The sequence below is a fragment of the Lytechinus pictus genome, chromosome 7 (genome assembly GCF_037042905.1).
Source record: "Lytechinus pictus isolate F3 Inbred chromosome 7, Lp3.0, whole genome shotgun sequence".
NCBI classification, from domain to species: domain Eukaryota; kingdom Metazoa; phylum Echinodermata; class Echinoidea; order Temnopleuroida; family Toxopneustidae; genus Lytechinus; species Lytechinus pictus.
The window spans coordinates 8,585,363-8,604,089 of record NC_087251.1 but is presented as its reverse complement, the minus strand read 5'-3'; the positions used below and the strand labels follow the sequence as shown (position 1 = coordinate 8,604,089).

Here is an 18,727-nt window from a genome sequence, read left to right as displayed (position 1 = left end):
TTAATCACTTTCTTCTTTCTAGAAAGTGTGTGAAGTGTGTGTACAAAGGACAAAATGAGTTTGCTTTTCAATAAATCAACCTTCTCAATTCCATCTAAAAAAACATAAAGTAATTATAAAACAAGTACCTGAAAGCAGTATATTGGCATTGAAGAACCATTGACCTATAATCATTTAGTCTTTCCTTTGGTTTCAATAGTACAATCTACAGTCAGATTACATCAGAACAGTACTTGGGAATCTACCACAGGTTTATGAAATTAGGAATATATTCTCTAACCATAAGCAAATCAAGTAGGCCTGTTCTTATGCAAGAGACAATTTGTGATAAAATTTCTGCATGGAGTTGTCCTTAATTTAGCTACCTAATTATTGGAGTGGATTTTGCTTATCAAACTTTCCTCGTAAACCAGTGCATACATGTAATAATTATGGCAGTAGGCAAGAGCAATTTAGAAGAGTTTTAGTTTCCATCTTATTATAAACTCACATACTCCAAAATGATTTAATAAATAAACTTGTAGTCTTGCAAAGAAAACAAGCAAGTCATTTTAGTGCTTTATTTTATTTTTGTTGTAATCTACTTTGATTACTTGTTAACAATGTGATTGCATAATTATTTTTAAGAAAAGACATACATATGCAATATCTATTTTTTCAGGAATTTTAGTGCTGCAACTGATTTTTTTATTCATTTCAGGATATGAAAACATTAAAGCAATATGACTCCTTTTTAAATTAAAGTTTTTAACCCTAATTTCAAGTTGGTTTTATTTTTCTAATCTAATAAAAGAAGAAAAATTGTGAAAAAATAGTACTAGTCAGAAAAAGGGAAGTCGTTTACTGCTTGCATTATTATTTTTTAATCTGACAGAGAGGGATGGTGTCATGTATTTCTCTGGTCAATATCATTTTATTCAAATCAAGTCAGTATAGATTTATATAATGTTTTAATATATTTTCCTAAGGTTTTTCTTTATTTGGGATTGAATTTGAATTTGAATTTATTAACAAACTTCATTCATATGGCATGAATATTTTGTTTTAAAATATATACAATGATAACATAAACAAAAACATTCATAACTGTATGTCGTATAAATCAGTAATACATCAATACATATATTTCCAATTATTATAAAGATATACCTCTATATACAAAGAGAAATGACGAATTGAAATTGAACATAAAGAAGGTGTAGCATAATGCAATATACATAAGTTATCTAATTATCTTATACAAATCAGGGATTGTAGGGAATGTAAGCTGATTATTGTAATAGGTTGAAGCCTTTTCAAAAGGTGACAAGTGAAATACGAGTCCAAGGGAGGAGCAAGCATGACCTTCCTTTCCAATGATGAAATTAGATGAATCATATACATGTAGAACCTGAATGAATATATTATATTAAAGAAGGTGTGATACTTTGATGACCTCCTGAGAGTTGAAGTCCTCAGATGATGATCTTCAACCAAAATTAAAGTACTTTATATGGTGGTATGTTTGTGTTCTTTATATGGTGGTATTTTTGTGTTCATAATTTTTGTGACTTGTTGATTTCGAGATTGCTGCACACACTCGACACTGTCTTCATCACAATGCACAAGGAGAATTGCTCGTTGTACTTGTATAGTGCCACATGCGTTCATTTCAGTTCCTCAAGCTGATGTATAAGTAAAATCTGGCGACAAGTTTGAAAAAAGGGTTATTTAAATGTCACTTGTTCGCAGCTTTAGTCATAAAAAACCTGCATCATAATTAGCATGTCATAATTTGATTTAAGCAATTATATGTTAATAAAATAAAATCTGTGATTTCTTCTTCAAATAATGGGTTCTAATGTTTGTTAAGCACAATTAATTTCCCACCTGAAAGCCCTCTCATCATATGACTCATGATCATATGATTTTAAACAGAAATTAAAAGTTGGGGACTTTATTTCAAGCTGTTAGGGTATTATGCATTACTTTCAAAGCATGCCAAAATATTTGGAAGTTGTTAAATTGTCTCAACAGCTATTTGTAAAAGTCATGAAAATTAAGAAGACACAGTGAGCAATCCTGTTTATTATAGTAAGTCTAAAATCTAATGTGAATTATTGTAAATAGACAAGTGGCCATGAACATGAATTTTGAATACAATCTAATTATCATCATATCACATTGTTAGAGACATTACAAATTCATTTGAAATATATGTTATGTTTACAAAGAAAAACTTCCTATTGAATAATGAGAAAGTACAGTGTGTCATTTCAAGATAATGGTGGTTATCAAATTTCAATGGATTCTGAATACTAAATTTGGCATGAGGGTGATTCAAAGTTTTATAAATGTCTTTATTGTGAACATGATGTAAAATTACTCTTTCCCATTACAATTACTGAAATGTGAGAAAATAAAAGCAGTGACGTACAGCGTAGGATTATTTATTGATTTATTCACTAGTGGTGATCATTTCTTGAACAGTTTTCAGATATTATCATTAACTGTGCATAACTGACATATTATACTTGACATGAATCGCATTAAACTTGTGAATATATTTCCTAACAGCTTATCCTTATGAACACTTCCTATTTTTAATGAAATCAAAAGACTGGATTTATAGATCATTTATAAATACTTCCATAAATGAATTACAGTTTGATCATAATTGCAACAAAGATAGAAAAACTTTGGGTCTTGCGCAGAGATATTTAGGAAAATTTACATCCTGTATGCCAGGAATAATTGGCAATTCAGAAAGAAAAAAAACATTGCACCACAAAAGCCTATAAATATTGCTCTCAAGTTATTAATCAACAAGGCAGTTGTATTAGTAAGCCTACATGTATACAGAGAGAGAGAGAAAGAGAAAGAAAGAGAGAAGCTGCAGGATATATTGTGGCTTTAATTCTAAGTAACAAATGACTAGGAAAAGTTTCCATATCAGGCCAAATACATTTCCAGTGAAGTGAGAAGAACTTATATGCATAACCTTAATTTTTCAATCTTAAAAAGCTCTGGAAGTTACGTACTTGTTGATCAGTTTCACCCACAGTAAATAGGAGCACAATACATGGTAATAGTACCTGATGTTGCTTGCATTGGGTGTAACAATTTGATAATAAAATATCTTACCAGCTTACCATCAATGATCACTATAATCATGGACCTATTACGAATGGACATTCAACGAATCCCCTCCTTTGACACAGAGACCGTCGCCGCTAATCCTTTTATAAACAGAGCGCTGGCAGCTGACACCCATCAAGCCGGTCGTAAAACATGCTCTCACTGATTGACAGCGGAAATCAATTGTACGCTGCTCCTACCCATTGCGATGTTGTTCGTTCACTTTATCAAAAGCAACGCACAGCATCGAACGTTAGCGCTATGAAAATGATAGCAGAAACAAGAAAACAGGCGTGCATAAACGTATTTTTTACGTACATCGCTAACAACCGGAAATGAAATGCATTGACATCACCTTGCAGATCCGTATATCTACGGCAAAAAAGCAGTTGAAATTCGACGAAAAAATCTGCGGAAAAACGTTAAAATCTCAGCTTTTTCGGACAGTATCGATGTCGATAGTAGCGCTTACCTTCGGTCAGAAGTTGATTTTCATTTGGGCATAAAATTCCACAGGATTGATGAAATTTAACGGGATTTTTTTTGATGGACAGACGACAATCGCACATTATAGAGAGCCTAAAATAATGTACTGAAAAACCGGATATGAATTGCGCATTGCATTCTAGGTAATGTAAGGACTTTCCCTATTGGCAATCGGGGCTACAACATGACCGTCTTTGGTCGAAAGAGGGCCAGTGATCGATCGGTGACGATCATCGGGCGAAAGGAGCTTGTGTAAACAATCACCCCGGGCGGTCGTTGTAAAAACCGCGTAAAGAGAAAGTTAAGGGTTAGACAGCAATTTTGACAGCTGGAAACAGGTGGTGGTCATAAAATGCTCTCGTTGAATGTCCATTCGTAATAGGTCCATGCTATAATGGTATCCAGTAGGCATTCAAACACTTCATAAAGAAGTCTATCATGTAATATAAAAGAGGGCTTGTGGTGTTTGCATGAGCATCTCAATCCAAGATACAATCTTTAATTGGGTCATCTATGCAATATTCTATAAGGATCTACAAGATGGCATTGCGTGGGCTAGGAGGAGTTTCTTTCCACTTTATATAAACTATAGTGTATAATGGAAAAAAGTAATACAAAAACTGCTTTACATCAATTCTTATCTTCTTAATTCCAGCCTCAATGTTCCTAATTATAATCTTCATTCATATTAAAGTATTCATATTTCAAGAGTACTCATACATTATGAATTCAATTCTTTGAAAATGGACCATGGTTGGGAATTTCTTAATATTTCTCACTCCTCCATCAACTACTCATTAAGGTGTGTTTAGACAAGCGCGGCAATGCTCAGATAAATTTTTGCTCAGACATAGAAAGTGACAACTGCTCCACTTGCAAGTTCCAAATGAATCCACATCATTTTATGCATCAACTTTCAAATAGAATTCGTCAAAGTCAGTTGAGATATCACACTTTTTTTGTTAATTTTAAAGCACTTTATTGGTCTAAAGTGCATTTATATCCTCTTATTGATTTTGTACATAAAACGTTGCTGAGATTTGTCCCCATTGCTAGTGTGAACAATGCTTTCCCATGGGAAAGGTGCCAGACTCGATGATAGGATAATACTTAATTAAGCCAAACAAGGTTAAACCTGTATAATTAAAAAGCTACTGCACTATTGAAATGTAAACTATGTTCTGTAACAAGTGATTATTAAGCCAAAATGTTTCACACAATATCAAAGTAGTGCCCATCTTTAAACAAAAAAAAATCCCTTAAACGTACTGGGAGTTCCGATAATATATACCAGGCTTTGAGAAAATACACGTAGAGGTACGGTAATCATTTGACCAAGGTTGGACTGGTATTTGAATGATAAAGCTACCCCGGAAAATATAGTGTAAAATTATTCTTATCACTGAGCAACAACTGACCATTCATTTACTTAGAATACTCATGAATATTCATAGAAGGGATACTAATTAAATAATCACATTTGCTTGCGCAATGATAGCATCTAACAAAATGGCTTTAACAACAGTCTCTAATACAACATAAGAGACCTAGCTTTTATGGGAACCACACAAAACTCAAACACAAGTTTAATACACTCCTTATTATAGATTTAAACTAAGTTGCATTGGTTTATGGAGTCGTGTTGATTGCAATTCTTTCTTCATTCGGTCCCAGCGATGTCCTTGAGTTAACCATCAAATTCATAAAATGAATAGAGTATTTCTTTAAGCACCATGTAAATTTTGTATGATAATTTCAACAAATCCATTCAAAAGTAGTGTTCTTTTTTAAAATATGTCTCAGCCAACAACACAGTAAAAAAAAATAGCATGGGAACTTAATCCTGTCAACCTAACAAGTTGCTTAAACTTTTTGTGATTGTTTAAACTTTTTAAACATGTTTGATAAGTTTAAACAGTACAGAGTGATGGGCTTAAACAACGTGCTTAAACAAATTTACAGTGATTTTACAGTGAAACAAGAATAGATTGTACTGACAATCAAAACATTTCTTTAAACACTTTTTAATAGCATATTGTGGAAATGCCAGATAATGTAATGTGTTTGATGAGGTTCATGTTTTAAAATTATGAACATTATCATAATTTTTGTCAGGATTCCTGTTTACTTGAGCAAGATACCCTTTACGCCAGTTATGCTCTAGTGATGTCACTTATAGATGGTCTAAGGAAATTAGTGTCTTGCCCATTTACAAAATGTACAGTTCTAACAACTGTTGGACAGAGAAGAAATAAAAAATGTATACCTTTTTAATCCCCCTAATATCATTTTAAGTGTAATTCTGGCAGGAGGCCATTGCCTTCATGGTGTAAAGCCATGTATATGTTACGAGTACAACAGTGTATTTCTATCAGTGGGAGTGGCAATTCAGTTCTCATTTCAATCATTGCATGTGAATCATTGGAAGGAGGCGTAGCTACAAACTTCTTACAGTTCCCAAGAGATGTATCCAACCTCCTTCATCAAGGCCAAGCTGGCTAGCTCAGGTGTTACGTTCACTCACGTTGAGTAAGATTAGATTGCTAAGGCAACTTAACATCACATTGAACTTATTTTAAAGAGCCAATTCCATCTTCCTTTTATGTACAGTGTACTTGTAATTTGTATTTTAGCATTCAAGAAATGTGGCAAACTTGACGGTTGACAGGGGAAACTGTTAGAAACAACTTCTGTACAACTAATATCTTTATATTTCTGTTCATTTCAAATTGCATTATGTGTTGAACCCAATTTACAGAAATCTCAATTTATTGTATTACAAGGGCCATTTAGTATGTCTGGGGAAATTAGTTTTGGCCCACATTCATGCGCCTGTAATAGAGGGTTTGTTAGTGATATATTATCTACAGCAGTTAATGAAACTTGATAGTTATCTCAGTATCAATTACATTTATAATGGAATTGACGTAAACATGTATTACTAGATATCCTAGCTGCTCCTTTAAATACTTAGTAATACATCACAATCAGTAGAGCACGACACTGGCCGACCGAAGACCGGCCCCAGACCAGTAAAATTACTGTCGGGCCAGTAACTTTTCAGAAATAGCCAGATTTACTGGTCTTGTCAGACTAGTAAAAAAATATATCAAACTGATACAATTGATATTTTCTCCTCTTTGCAAATTATAAAAACGGCTCTGCATGCAGGTGTCTTAAAAATTAGATCTCTAAAATTGAGAAATGGCTCTCATGATTTATGTTGTGTGTGTATGAGACGGCCTACTGTTTGTTTGTATGGCTTATTTAGGAAGCAATAAAAGACAGCAAAATAAACTTGAAGTCTTTTTAAAAATACTTTTCTTTATTTTCGGGGAACCAGTAATTTTAGGTTCGGACCAGTAAAAATGAAACAAAAAAACTTGGTATCTACTTGCTTGACATGAACAGGTTGGACCAGGAGAAGAAAAAAGGGTTACTGTGGATCCCTGCAATCAGTTATAACAGTTGTTAGGTACATGTACCACAGCTTTAACATTCATTTGGTTGTAACACATACATGTATGTTTTCAGGAAGGACATGTACTAGGAATCAAACGGAAGTAAATAGTGTTTACTCAGTTATTTAATTCTTTTGGATGTAATCAAGGAGAGCTTCGGCTGGTCTGCTGTGCAAACCCTTCACTCGAGTTAAGGGTCTGAATGTGCAGCCTACTCATGCCTTGTGTACTGAAGGCCTCCTGAATTGAAACACCAAGTTTTGTATGTGCTCGTCTTTGCGTGGAGACACACTTGTTGATCAAAGTTTCAATCTGGGTCTTTGCCTGCAGACTAAGCTTCCGCGGCCCGGCATACAAGGCTCTGCCCCGATCGAGCTCGCCGCTCCGTCCAGCTGAGTAGTTCATGATGGGCACGCACTGGAATGGGAAATCACAAATTTTAGGGTCTCCGGAATGGAAAAAATAGGAATATCTATGGCTTTCTGTATTGGTGATGCTCTGGAAGACTGGAACAGAAATTTAGGCTGAAAAGGGGGGTCTCAACCATGGCACATATGTATCATACATTTATACTAAGTGACCCCCCCCCCCTTTGATCCCTGGGGATTAATCCCTTTGTTTCATTACATTAATTTCATAAGATTTATATCTTACTGAATCTACAAGATAGAAAAGTACCAAACACACCTTGTACTGATCTTGTAATAGGATAACGCTCAATATTTCATAATAAATCCCTAATTTTGCCCATCTTATTTTCTATTAATTGTTATCTCAACTATCTACCTTCCTTTGTCCTTCAAATATCGAACAATGGTGTTTTCAATATAACATTAAGTTCTAGTTATTTGAATTTGAAAATAATCTGTTTCTAAGTTAATGGGGAAGGCTGTTTCTTGAATTCTTAAACACCTTTAATACCGATGTTTCCTGCAACTTTTTAATTTCACCACAAGCCTGCAAGTCACATACACACAACACATTTACAATAAATGCATGGTACTACACACAAATAAATAATAGCCCAAATGTTGAATGTGAGACAATGTAAACAGAGTCATCCTTTGAAGTGAATGATGTTCTATGATATTCCCACTAAATGTCATAAAAATAATTTGAAAGTTAAAAAATTACTCTTTTCACCTTTCCCACAGTTGTAATATCACTTTAATGAACTTTTGAAACCATGCCATTTATAAATCAATTTGGTTAAATTCACAGAAGGAAGGAAAAGGATTGAGCTCCTATTTGATGTATTTCTTTCAGATATCACTAGAGTGAAAACACTACAGAGGAAACACAGCAAGAGGGCAGTAGGTAAAATAGGTTGAGGTTTTATATGGGGGTACAGGCAATCGAAAATGAAATGAAAATTGCAATTCACATAAGTATAATATAACCATAATTTGTTTAAAATCATATTTCCCTCAGAGAAATGGCTGTGATTTCATGAAGTAATAGCTAATTCCAGTGTCTATTTTTCTTCTCTATGATAAAAATCATCTAAAATTTCGGTCAGAAGAAAAAAGACTCATTATGTTATTAAATTATGAGACTTATTGACTATCAAAACTGATAACTCCATTAGTTGAAAAAGGGCACTTTGAAATAAGTTTGCAATCAGATGCCAACTTAAACTGTACTTACAGCATACCTAGAGCAAATCAAGAGGAGAAATGAAAATATTCTGCACAAAGCACTTTTTAAAAACTTTTATGACATCAAAAATTATATTTTGTGATGAAGCTAATAGAATTTTACGAGGGCTTTTGCAACATATGCATACTTGTAAGGACTGTTTTGTAATAGGGAGGGGGCAAATCATCCATTGCTTATAAAATGTATGATCAGGGCCCGTATTCCATAAACTAGATAAGCATGCTTAAGTAAAAAATCTAAGCATTTTGTCTTATTTTCTGTCTAAGACAAAATTCTTAGCCAAAACGCGTATTCCATAAAGAATTGGCGACTAAGACAGATATAGGAAGAATGGCTAAGTAACTTATCTTAAAACTGCAGAGTCTGTATTTCATAAATACAACATGGCTAAGAATTTAGCCCTAACTTTAAGACAGTTGTGAGTTGTCTTAATTGTTTTAGTTTCAAGGCAATTTCAGCCCACGCCTTTTCTTTATCCTTTAACGTGATACTTGAATTAAGCTTGGGTCTCAAGATTTCTTCCCTCTCTCTTATTTCGGCTATCAAAGCGATTTTCTCTCCTCCAGTGAAATTGGTTTTCCTTTTTTTCTCAGCCTCCATCTTGATATTCGTTTTGATGCGATTTTTGCTTGAACACATAAAACACATAGGCCCGTGTCTAAGAGTGGCAATAAATTCTCAAAAAGTTAAACTCGTGCAGGGGGTAGTTTCAGCCTGGTTTATATCCAACAAATCATGGCCAACAAATTTTTAGAATTTATACCTGTGACTTCTGTAAACAAATTAAGCCACAGGAGTTTAAAGTAGGATGGTAGTTATAAATTTGATGGTCGATATTCCGAACGCACTCGAAATAAACAGTTCAGGAACACAATTCCATACAGTTATGCTTCATTTAATCACAGCAATCAACAATTCTCCAAGTATCGAAGCAGTTTACAAATCATAAGCGAAAGATGTAAACAGTTTAATAACTTGACGGAGTTGAGCGTAAATGAAGTATACAGATGAATAATTAAACGACGAACAATTGTACAGAATAGTGAACAGTGTAGTGAACGAAGCTAGTAAATGAACTGAGTGTAGTAAGCGAGTGTATTGAGTGAGTGAGTGGTTTGCTGAAATATAAGAAAGAAGATAAACACATGATAAATACATGATTAACAATCATTGTCAAACAACTAACGACAACAGAATATCTTCTTGACAACTAGTAAAATATAAACAAGACTATAACAAGCTAATACATATCGCTCAGGTATATATACAATGATGATACAACATAATAACTAAAATATGAACTTAAACTCATCATATACCAAAGATAAATCGATACTAACTTTAATCCTAATACTACTAAACACAAGCGGTTGTGTAAACAAACCCCAGTCATGGTCAGAACTTCGTACCCATGGCAACCGTCAAGTTGACAGCCTAGCCACAACTTTTGCCCATTGACAAATCTGTACACTCCAGAACAAAGACTTAATAGTAGGTGCACTTGTGTGTGTGCACGTATATGGTCAAACTTTCTCTTTCTCTCTCTCTCTCTCTCTCTCTCTCTCTCCGTCTCTCTCACTCTAGCAATCCTCTTAGGAAACCTCATTTAGAATTACTAATACATGTATATCGAATACTAATAATCAGAGTAATGTAATGTCTATTAACTTAATTACACATAAGAGAGATGCATTAATTCATATACATTATTACAATCAGAACCAGAATTTCTCCCTTCTTAACTTAAAGAAGTATTATATAACATTAGGCGGAGTAGTATATATACTCGACTGAGATGCAGTCATCACAACTTCATGACAAACAACAATATTTATGATTTAAATACAGAAGAAAGTCCCTTAACTAGTACGAGATTATCAGTACAAATATGTATAACTATACAAATAATATAATTTCAACTCACCAATTGTTTGACCTCCAAATCTATGCAATTTTCTTCAAGTTTTATAACAAAATGGTGAACACGTCTTGACTGTGGAACTTTCCTTTGTCTTCTGATGCCAAGTGGGATAACTTTGTGGTATCTCCTATTTCTTGGTATCTCTGAGTCATGTTTAATTTACATGCTTGGCCAATGTGTTGACCAATTGGATTACTGTTGCTACCTGATTATACACTGGGCATGGTATACTTGACCAACCAGAATTAGTACATTTAGAAATATTTTGTCACCAGGAGAGGAAAGTGAGATCCTAACCAATAGACACAAAATAACTTTGCATACAGGTAACTTTGTTCATTAATAGGCTTGGGTTTCAGACCCTATTATATTTCATGCCGCAACATACCGGCCCCAATGAGCTGACTCACCCATAAGCTCATTCCTACCATTAGAACGCGGCATATATAAACAATACAAGTATGAACAAAACAAACATAACATTATAACAATAATCAACTAGAATACATATCCAAATGACTTCAAACAATCAATGACCTGTAGCTATATCTTTCTACATACATATCTAAATCACAATTAAATATTGGGACCCAGAAAACAAAACTCAGAATAAATAGCATTCACTATTATTTACTACAACATTAAATAATTTGCCATTATTTAGGGAGCACCCTTCCCTTCCTCCAAAAGGCAAAGTTTTGAAATTGGACGCCGGAAATATTTTGAACCTATCCTAACCTCGACCTGCCTTACCCTACCTTGCTTGTCTGGATAAGTGGCCACAATTTTCCCCAAAGGCCACTGCCCACGAGGTGCATTATCGTCCGCCACCAAGACGAGGTCGTCTTGTTCGAAGTTTCTTTTTTCCCTGGTCCATTTCTGTCTCGGTTGAAGGAGTGGAAGATATTCCTTAACCCATCGCTTCCAAAACTGATCCGCGATGAATTGGACATGGCGCCATCTCCTTCTGCCATAGCTTTCATCCTTTGTGAAGATGCCGGGTGGCAAGGATGGATTATTCCTCAATAGCAGGAGATGGTTTGGGGTCAAAGGCTCCTCATCCTTTGGATCCATGCTCAATGGGGTGAGTGGGCGTGCGTTTAGGATAGCCTCTACTTCCGTCATCAGCGTAACTAATGCCTCATCCGACATAACTTGTTGATGAAGTAGGCCTCCTAGTATTTTGCGCACTGAGCGTATTACACGTTCCCACACTCCTCCCATATGGCTGGCTAGAGGAGGATTGAAGCGCCACTCAATGCCCTTTTGGGTTAAGAAATTCCCAACCTTAGAGTCATTGAGTGCAGCCAGACTTTCCTTCAATTCTTTATGTCCGCCCTTAAAGTTTGTTCCATTGTCGCTGAATACCTGATCCGGTTTTCCTCTGCGATTGATGAATCTTCTCAGGGCGCAAATGAATGAATCTGTGTCAAGAGAACAGGCAATCTCTATGTGAACGGCTCTTGACGCAAGACAAGTCAATAGACATGCATATCTCTTCACCTCACTGCGTCCCCTCTTAACCATGAAAGGCCCAAAGAAGTCCACCCCTGTAGAGGTGAACGGTGGTTTATCTGGTGTCACTCTCTCAGCTGGAAGATCTGCCATGAACTGTTCGCCTCGACGGGAACTTCTCCTTTTGCACTTCATACACCTTTGAAGTACCTTGCGAACAGTGGCTCCTCCTCTGACTATCCAGAACCTTTCTCTTATGGCTGATAAGGTTATGACCGCTCCTGAGTGCCCAACCTCTTCATGATAGTGTTGGATAATCAAGTCAGTCACATGATTATCTCTTGGGAGTATAGCAGGGTGTTTTGCATCTTCTGCAAGAGTAGATCTTGAAAGTCTACCACCAACTTTCAGTACTCCACCAGTGATGATGGGATTCAGTTTGTCCAGAGGACCTGAGGCCTTTTGCCGCCTTGTTGGTTCCCCTGATCCAGTCATCACTTCTGAAGGAAATGATCTCAGCTGAACTTGTTTAGTAATTTCAAGTTCAGCCTCTTTCAATTCCTCTGCAGTGAGTCCTCGAGGTAGCCTTGCTGCTGCATCTCGATTTCTCAAGAACATCTTATACCGAAGTACCCAAGCGAAGGCTCTTTTGAGTCTATTCCAGGATGAATACCTGGTCAACAGTTCTTGCACACTGTCATTTGTTACGACAGTGTTCACATGAACTCTGTCTTTCTTTACTTCCAGGTCATCCTTCTTCAGTTCTCCCAAGATGGCTGGAGAAGATGGCCAGTTTTCTTCCTCTTGTTTGAGGAAGTCGGGTCCTGAGAGCCATCTTGGATTCGTGATAAGATCCTGAGCCTTCAAACCTCGCGATCCATCATCAGCTGGATTGAGTTTAGTGTTCACATGTCGCCACTGGCTCAGTTCTGTTACCTCACGAATCTTAGCAACTCTATTTGCTACAAAGGTATGGAACCTTCGGCTCTCATTTTGGATGTACATGAGAACAGAAGTTGAATCTGTCCAGTACGTTGTGGTAGCAATCGGTAACCTTAATTCCTCTTGAATCATGTGATTCATGTCAACAGCTAGTACAGCTGCTGCCAATTCAAGCCTTGGTATTGAGGTGACCTTCAAGGGACTGAGTCTAGACTTACCACAAACAAATGAGCAATGTATGCGACCAGCAGAATCCTCTAAGCGTAGGTAAGCCACAGCTGCATACCCAAGCTCTGATGCATCGCAGAAATAGTGGAGCTGGTAAAGTACTTGATCTTCAAGTATTTCTGGTTTGAGACATCTTGGTATCTTTATCTCTGTCAGTCTGGGAAGATCATCAAGCCATTCTTGCCAGGTCTGGAGATCCTTTTCATCCACTGGTTCATCCCATGCTAGACCTTTCTGGCAGATGCCTTGCAGAAGAACCTTGGCTACCAAGATGAAAGGTGCTAGGAACCCAAGGGGGTCGTATAAAGAGCTTACCTTAGACAGTATCCCTCGCCTGGTTGCAGGTCTGTCCTTCAGACTCACCTTAAAGCCGAACCTGTCGGAATCGACATCCCACAACACTCCTAGCGTTCTCTCGATTGGGAGAGTATCCAGATCCATATCAATTACAGATGGAGCCTTTTCTGTGTCAGGTATTGAGTTAAGCACTTCTCTACTATTACTTACCCATTTTGTTAAGCGGAATCCTCCTTTCTGCAGAAGACCTCTCAGTTGCTGGACTAGCCTCACCCCATCTTTGTCAGAGGGTACTGATTTGAGGCAGTCATCGACATAGAAGTTGTCCAGCACTGTGTTGACGACGTCTTCGTCATATTCATGTCGGTTATCTTCTGCAGTTCTTCTAAGAGCAAATCCTGCGCAGCTTGGTGATGACGTTGCACCAAAAAGATGCACCTTCATTCGATACTCTACCGGTTCTGTGGCCAGGTTACCATTTTCCCACCATAGGAAGCGGAGAGCATCGCAATCTTTCTTCGGCACCTTTACCTGATGAAACATTGCCTCTACGTCACCAACAACTGCCACAGGTTCCTGCCTGAATCGCAGGAGTACACCAACTAAGCTATTGGTGTGGTCGGGTCCTTGCAGCAATGTGTCATTTAGTGAAGTTCCACGATACTTTGCTGCACAGTCGAACACAACTCTTACCTTGTCAGGTTTGTGAGGATGAACGACCGGATGATGAGGGAGATACCATATACAGGAAGTCTGAAGATTTGCTTCCTTCTTCTGTCTTGGTACCTTCTCCGCATATCCCTTCTCTATATAACCTTGGACAGTCTCCGTGTACTTGACGGCTAGATTAGAATCCTTCTTAAGCCTCCTTTCCAAGTACTTGAGACGGACTTCAGCCATATGGCGATTGTTCTCAAGTCCGGGGTCTGGATACTTCCAGGGTAGCCCTACCTCGTAGTGGCCATCGACGAGCTTGATACTTTCCCGCATGAGTTCTCTCGCTCGCATGTCTTGGATGGACTCTCCCATCCTCCCTGGATTATCCTCAACCACATGGTCCAACTCCCAGAACTTCTTGACCTGGTCTTGAAGTCTTTCATCTTCTAGCCGGGCAAAGTTCACATGGAAGGCTGTAGTTTCCTTAGACTTTGTGGTTGGCCCCATTAGCGTCCAACCTAGAGGGCAGCGTATCGCATAAGGTTCCTTCCTTTTCCCTCTCCTCTGTTCCAGGACCCAAAACGCTTCAGGGGTGTCGGCTCCTATGAGAAGCTTGACCTCCCTTGCGTCGATCGATGGGAACTCAATACCTCTTAAGTGTCTCCACTTAAGAAGGTCCTTGTTGTCTGGAATCAGAGAATCGGAAAGCGGTAAGGACTTCACTGTCCAGACACGTGGAATATCCAACTCTTCCTTGTCATGGATATCCCTGACCTTGAGGCTGACCTCTTCACCTTGCTGGGAATCAACCCCATTGACAGTTGTGAGTTGAATTCGCCGTGGTGACCCTGTCATCCCAAGGTCTCTTACCAAATCCTTGGAGCAGATTGATATATCGCTCCCTTCATCCAGTAAGGCCCATGTCTGTACTTCACGTCCATTACCTTGGACCTTCACCGGCAAGACCCTTAGACTTACCTTTCTTTGTGAAGTTACACTGCTGTAACAGTCGCCCGCTTCTCTGCTAGAGGCTTCTTCATCTGAACTACCGGCCCCGGTGTCTGAGTTGGATTCTTGGGAATTGCTAGACTTCTTGGGGTTAGCTTTGTCAAGTTTTCTTTCCTTGAAGAAGGATGCAGGAGCATGAAGAAGGGTGTGATGCTTCCGTTGGCATCCCTTCTCAGTACATCTAGATTTCATCATGCATCCGGACGACATATGTGAAGGTCGGAAGCAGTTATCACACAACTTGTGCTTCCTGGTAATGTTCCTCCTCTCTTCGAAGGATTTCTTGACAAAGTTCCTACAGTCCTCTAGGTTATGCCGCCCAGAGCAGCAAAGACAACTTCTATCGCTCTTTGCTTTAGACTTACCTTTACCAGCTGTGGGGTTGCTCTGAGTCGACATTGTTGTTACCTTGAACCCTCCTTTTGGCTTTGAGGATTTGTCAGATGGTTTGTTTTTCGATTTGCCAATGTTTTGGCCAAACAAATTACTTGATAACTGGGCAGACTCCTCAATGAACATAGTCATGGCTTCAAACGTTGGAGCCATGAACCTGGTCATCATTGAGTGCGCCCTCCTTGCCCACTCGGACTGCAAGTGGACCGGCAAGAGCTGTTGGATGCGCAGAAGGTTTTCTGTGCTATCCATGTCGGCTCGATAATTTCCTTGCGACAAAACCATCTGACATTTCCTCATGCCGCGAGCAAGGTCCCATAGTGCTTCACCGTCATTTGGTCTGATGGGCTGACGACTTAGCACCTTTTTCATGTGAGCAGTGGCAACCATGTATGGCTGCCCAAATTGATTTTCTAGAATATCCCTTGCCTTTTGGTATCCGGTCTGGGACCCTAGGAAGACACAATTTTCAATGCTATCCTTAGCCTTACTACTACAGTATTGTATTAAATACGTTAGCTTAGCCCTATCATCACTTATCTTAGAAGCTACAGTGGCGTCAAAGCTGGAAATAAAGGCACAATAATCTAATGGGTTACCATCGAATACTTTCATTTCCGGCTTTGGCATGTTCATCACTAAGTCCATAGCGTTAAACATTTGAGTCATGTTAGAAATGGCTGCACCATCCCCCTTGACACTTTCTACTTTTACCCCTTTCCCAGTGTATTCTGGGGCATTTGGATTCAAATTTGTTACCATGGGGACATGTGCAGCTTCATCAAGAGAATATCTATTATCCCTTGTTTTGACATCATTAAAGGTAGAGTCATTAACATGTACCTTAATTGACTTATCTACTCTTACTTGACATTCATCGTCCGATTCTTCCTCAAGACACTGAAGCTCAACTTCAGCAGCTGCGATGTCCTTGTCGGCTTCCATCGCCGCAAGCTTCTGTTCAAGCTTCAATTGTTCTTGCTTAAGTTCATGGGCCTTTACCATGTGCTGTCTATTGAGGCGTGCAACAGCCGCCTTGGCTCTTGCTTCTCGCAGTCGTGCTGACGATGTCGAGCTCGCTACGGTGAACCGCGATGCCTTGCTACTCGACGATCGAGAAGACCGCACTGACCGCCTGTCGTCATCGACGTCGCCGTCAACGTCGGCTGACCGACCTCCCACGTCAACTCTTTTCTCCGCTGCTTCCATCCAATCTTGTAGTCTGACTCGGAACTCTCGATTGTTCTCGACATTTCTCTCGAATTTCTCTGACGCAGCCTCCGCTTCTGCTCCACTCAACTCGCTTATGTATTCATCGCTTTTTTCCTTGTACGAGGTGAATACCCTTTCGAGTTGGAGATGCCTTTGCACGACTGCGTCCTTCTTTTCGAAGTCTGCCATTAAAACCTCTAGTTCCTTGTAGAGTCGGGATAATGTCCCTATGTATCCCCTACATGAATGCTTCAGCGAAGTGACGTTATCATCATTTGAAAAATCTGAATCTGCCATCCTTATTATTGTCTGGCAATTGCAAACTTATGTGACTTCTGTAAACAAATTAAGCCACAGGAGTTTAAAGTAGGATGGTAGTTATAAATTTGATGGTCGATATTCCGAACGCACTCGAAATAAACAGTTCAGGAACACAATTCCATACAGTTATGCTTCATTTAATCACAGCAATCAACAATTCTCCAAGTATCGAAGCAGTTTACAAATCATAAGCGAAAGATGTAAACAGTTTAATAACTTGACGGAGTTGAGCGTAAATGAAGTATACAGATGAATAATTAAACGACGAACAATTGTACAGAATAGTGAACAGTGTAGTGAACGAAGCTAGTAAATGAACTGAGTGTAGTAAGCGAGTGTATTGAGTGAGTGAGTGGTTTGCTGAAATATAAGAAAGAAGATAAACACATGATAAATACATGATTAACAATCATTGTCAAACAACTAACGACAACAGAATATCTTCTTGACAACTAGTAAAATATAAACAAGACTATAACAAGCTAATACATATCGCTCAGGTATATATACAATGATGATACAACATAATAACTAAAATATGAACTTAAACTCATCATATACCAAAGATAAATCGATACTAACTTTAATCCTAATACTACTAAACACAAGCGGTTGTGTAAACAAACCCCAGTCATGGTCAGAACTTCGTACCCATGGCAACCGTCAAGTTGACAGCCTAGCCACAACTTTTGCCCATTGACAAATCTGTACACTCCAGAACAAAGACTTAATAGTAGGTGCACTTGTGTGTGTGCACGTATATGGTCAAACTTTCTCTTTCTCTCTCTCTCTCTCTCTCTCTCTCTCTCCGTCTCTCTCACTCTAGCAATCCTCTTAGGAAACCTCATTTAGAATTACTAATACATGTATATCGAATACTAATAATCAGAGTAATGTAATGTCTATTAACTTAATTACACATAAGAGAGATGCATTAATTCATATACATTATTACAATCAGAACCAGAATTTCTCCCTTCTTAACTTAAAGAAGTATTATATAACATTAGGCGGAGTAGTATATATACTCGACTGAGATGCAGTCATCACAACTTCATGACAAACAACAATATTTATGATTTAAATACAGAAGAAAGTCCCTTAACTAGTACGAGATTATCAGTACAAATATGTATAACTATACAAATAATATAATTTCAACTCACCAATTGTTTGACCTCCAAATCTATGCAATTTTCTTCAAGTTTTATAACAAAATGGTGAACACGTCTTGACTGTGGAACTTTCCTTTGTCTTCTGATGCCAAGTGGGATAACTTTGTGGTATCTCCTATTTCTTGGTATCTCTGAGTCATGTTTAATTTACATGCTTGGCCAATGTGTTGACCAATTGGATTACTGTTGCTACCTGATTATACACTGGGCATGGTATACTTGACCAACCAGAATTAGTACATTTAGAAATATTTTGTCACCAGGAGAGGAAAGTGAGATCCTAACCAATAGACACAAAATAACTTTGCATACAGGTAACTTTGTTCATTAATAGGCTTGGGTTTCAGACCCTATTATATTTCATGCCGCAACAATACCTATATTGCATTTCGATC

The 18,727-nt window shown here is 38.0% G+C and overlaps 1 protein-coding gene across 2 annotated transcripts; it reads right to left on the bottom strand.

Annotated features, from left to right (window-relative positions):
• Positions 1-44: 44 nt before the first annotated feature.
• On the bottom strand, positions 45-18,688 carry LOC135154694 (uncharacterized). 2 transcript variants are annotated; one of them, XR_010294062.1, is made up of 2 exons: positions 10,648-18,688; positions 45-9,841 (listed from the first exon to the last, which is right to left on the bottom strand). XR_010294062.1 is itself a non-coding variant. In XM_064101859.1 (2 exons), the coding sequence occupies exon 2, from the start codon at positions 17,131-17,133 to the stop codon at positions 11,305-11,307; it is 5,829 nt and encodes a 1,942-aa protein (XP_063957929.1). In that variant the 5' UTR covers positions 17,134-17,517; positions 18,324-18,688; the 3' UTR covers positions 8,835-11,304. The 2 variants fall into 2 exon arrangements, 1 of the variants encoding a protein (XP_063957929.1); XM_064101859.1 differs by having other exon boundaries at positions 8,835-17,517; positions 18,324-18,688.
• Between the last annotated feature and the right edge of the window lie 39 nt (positions 18,689-18,727).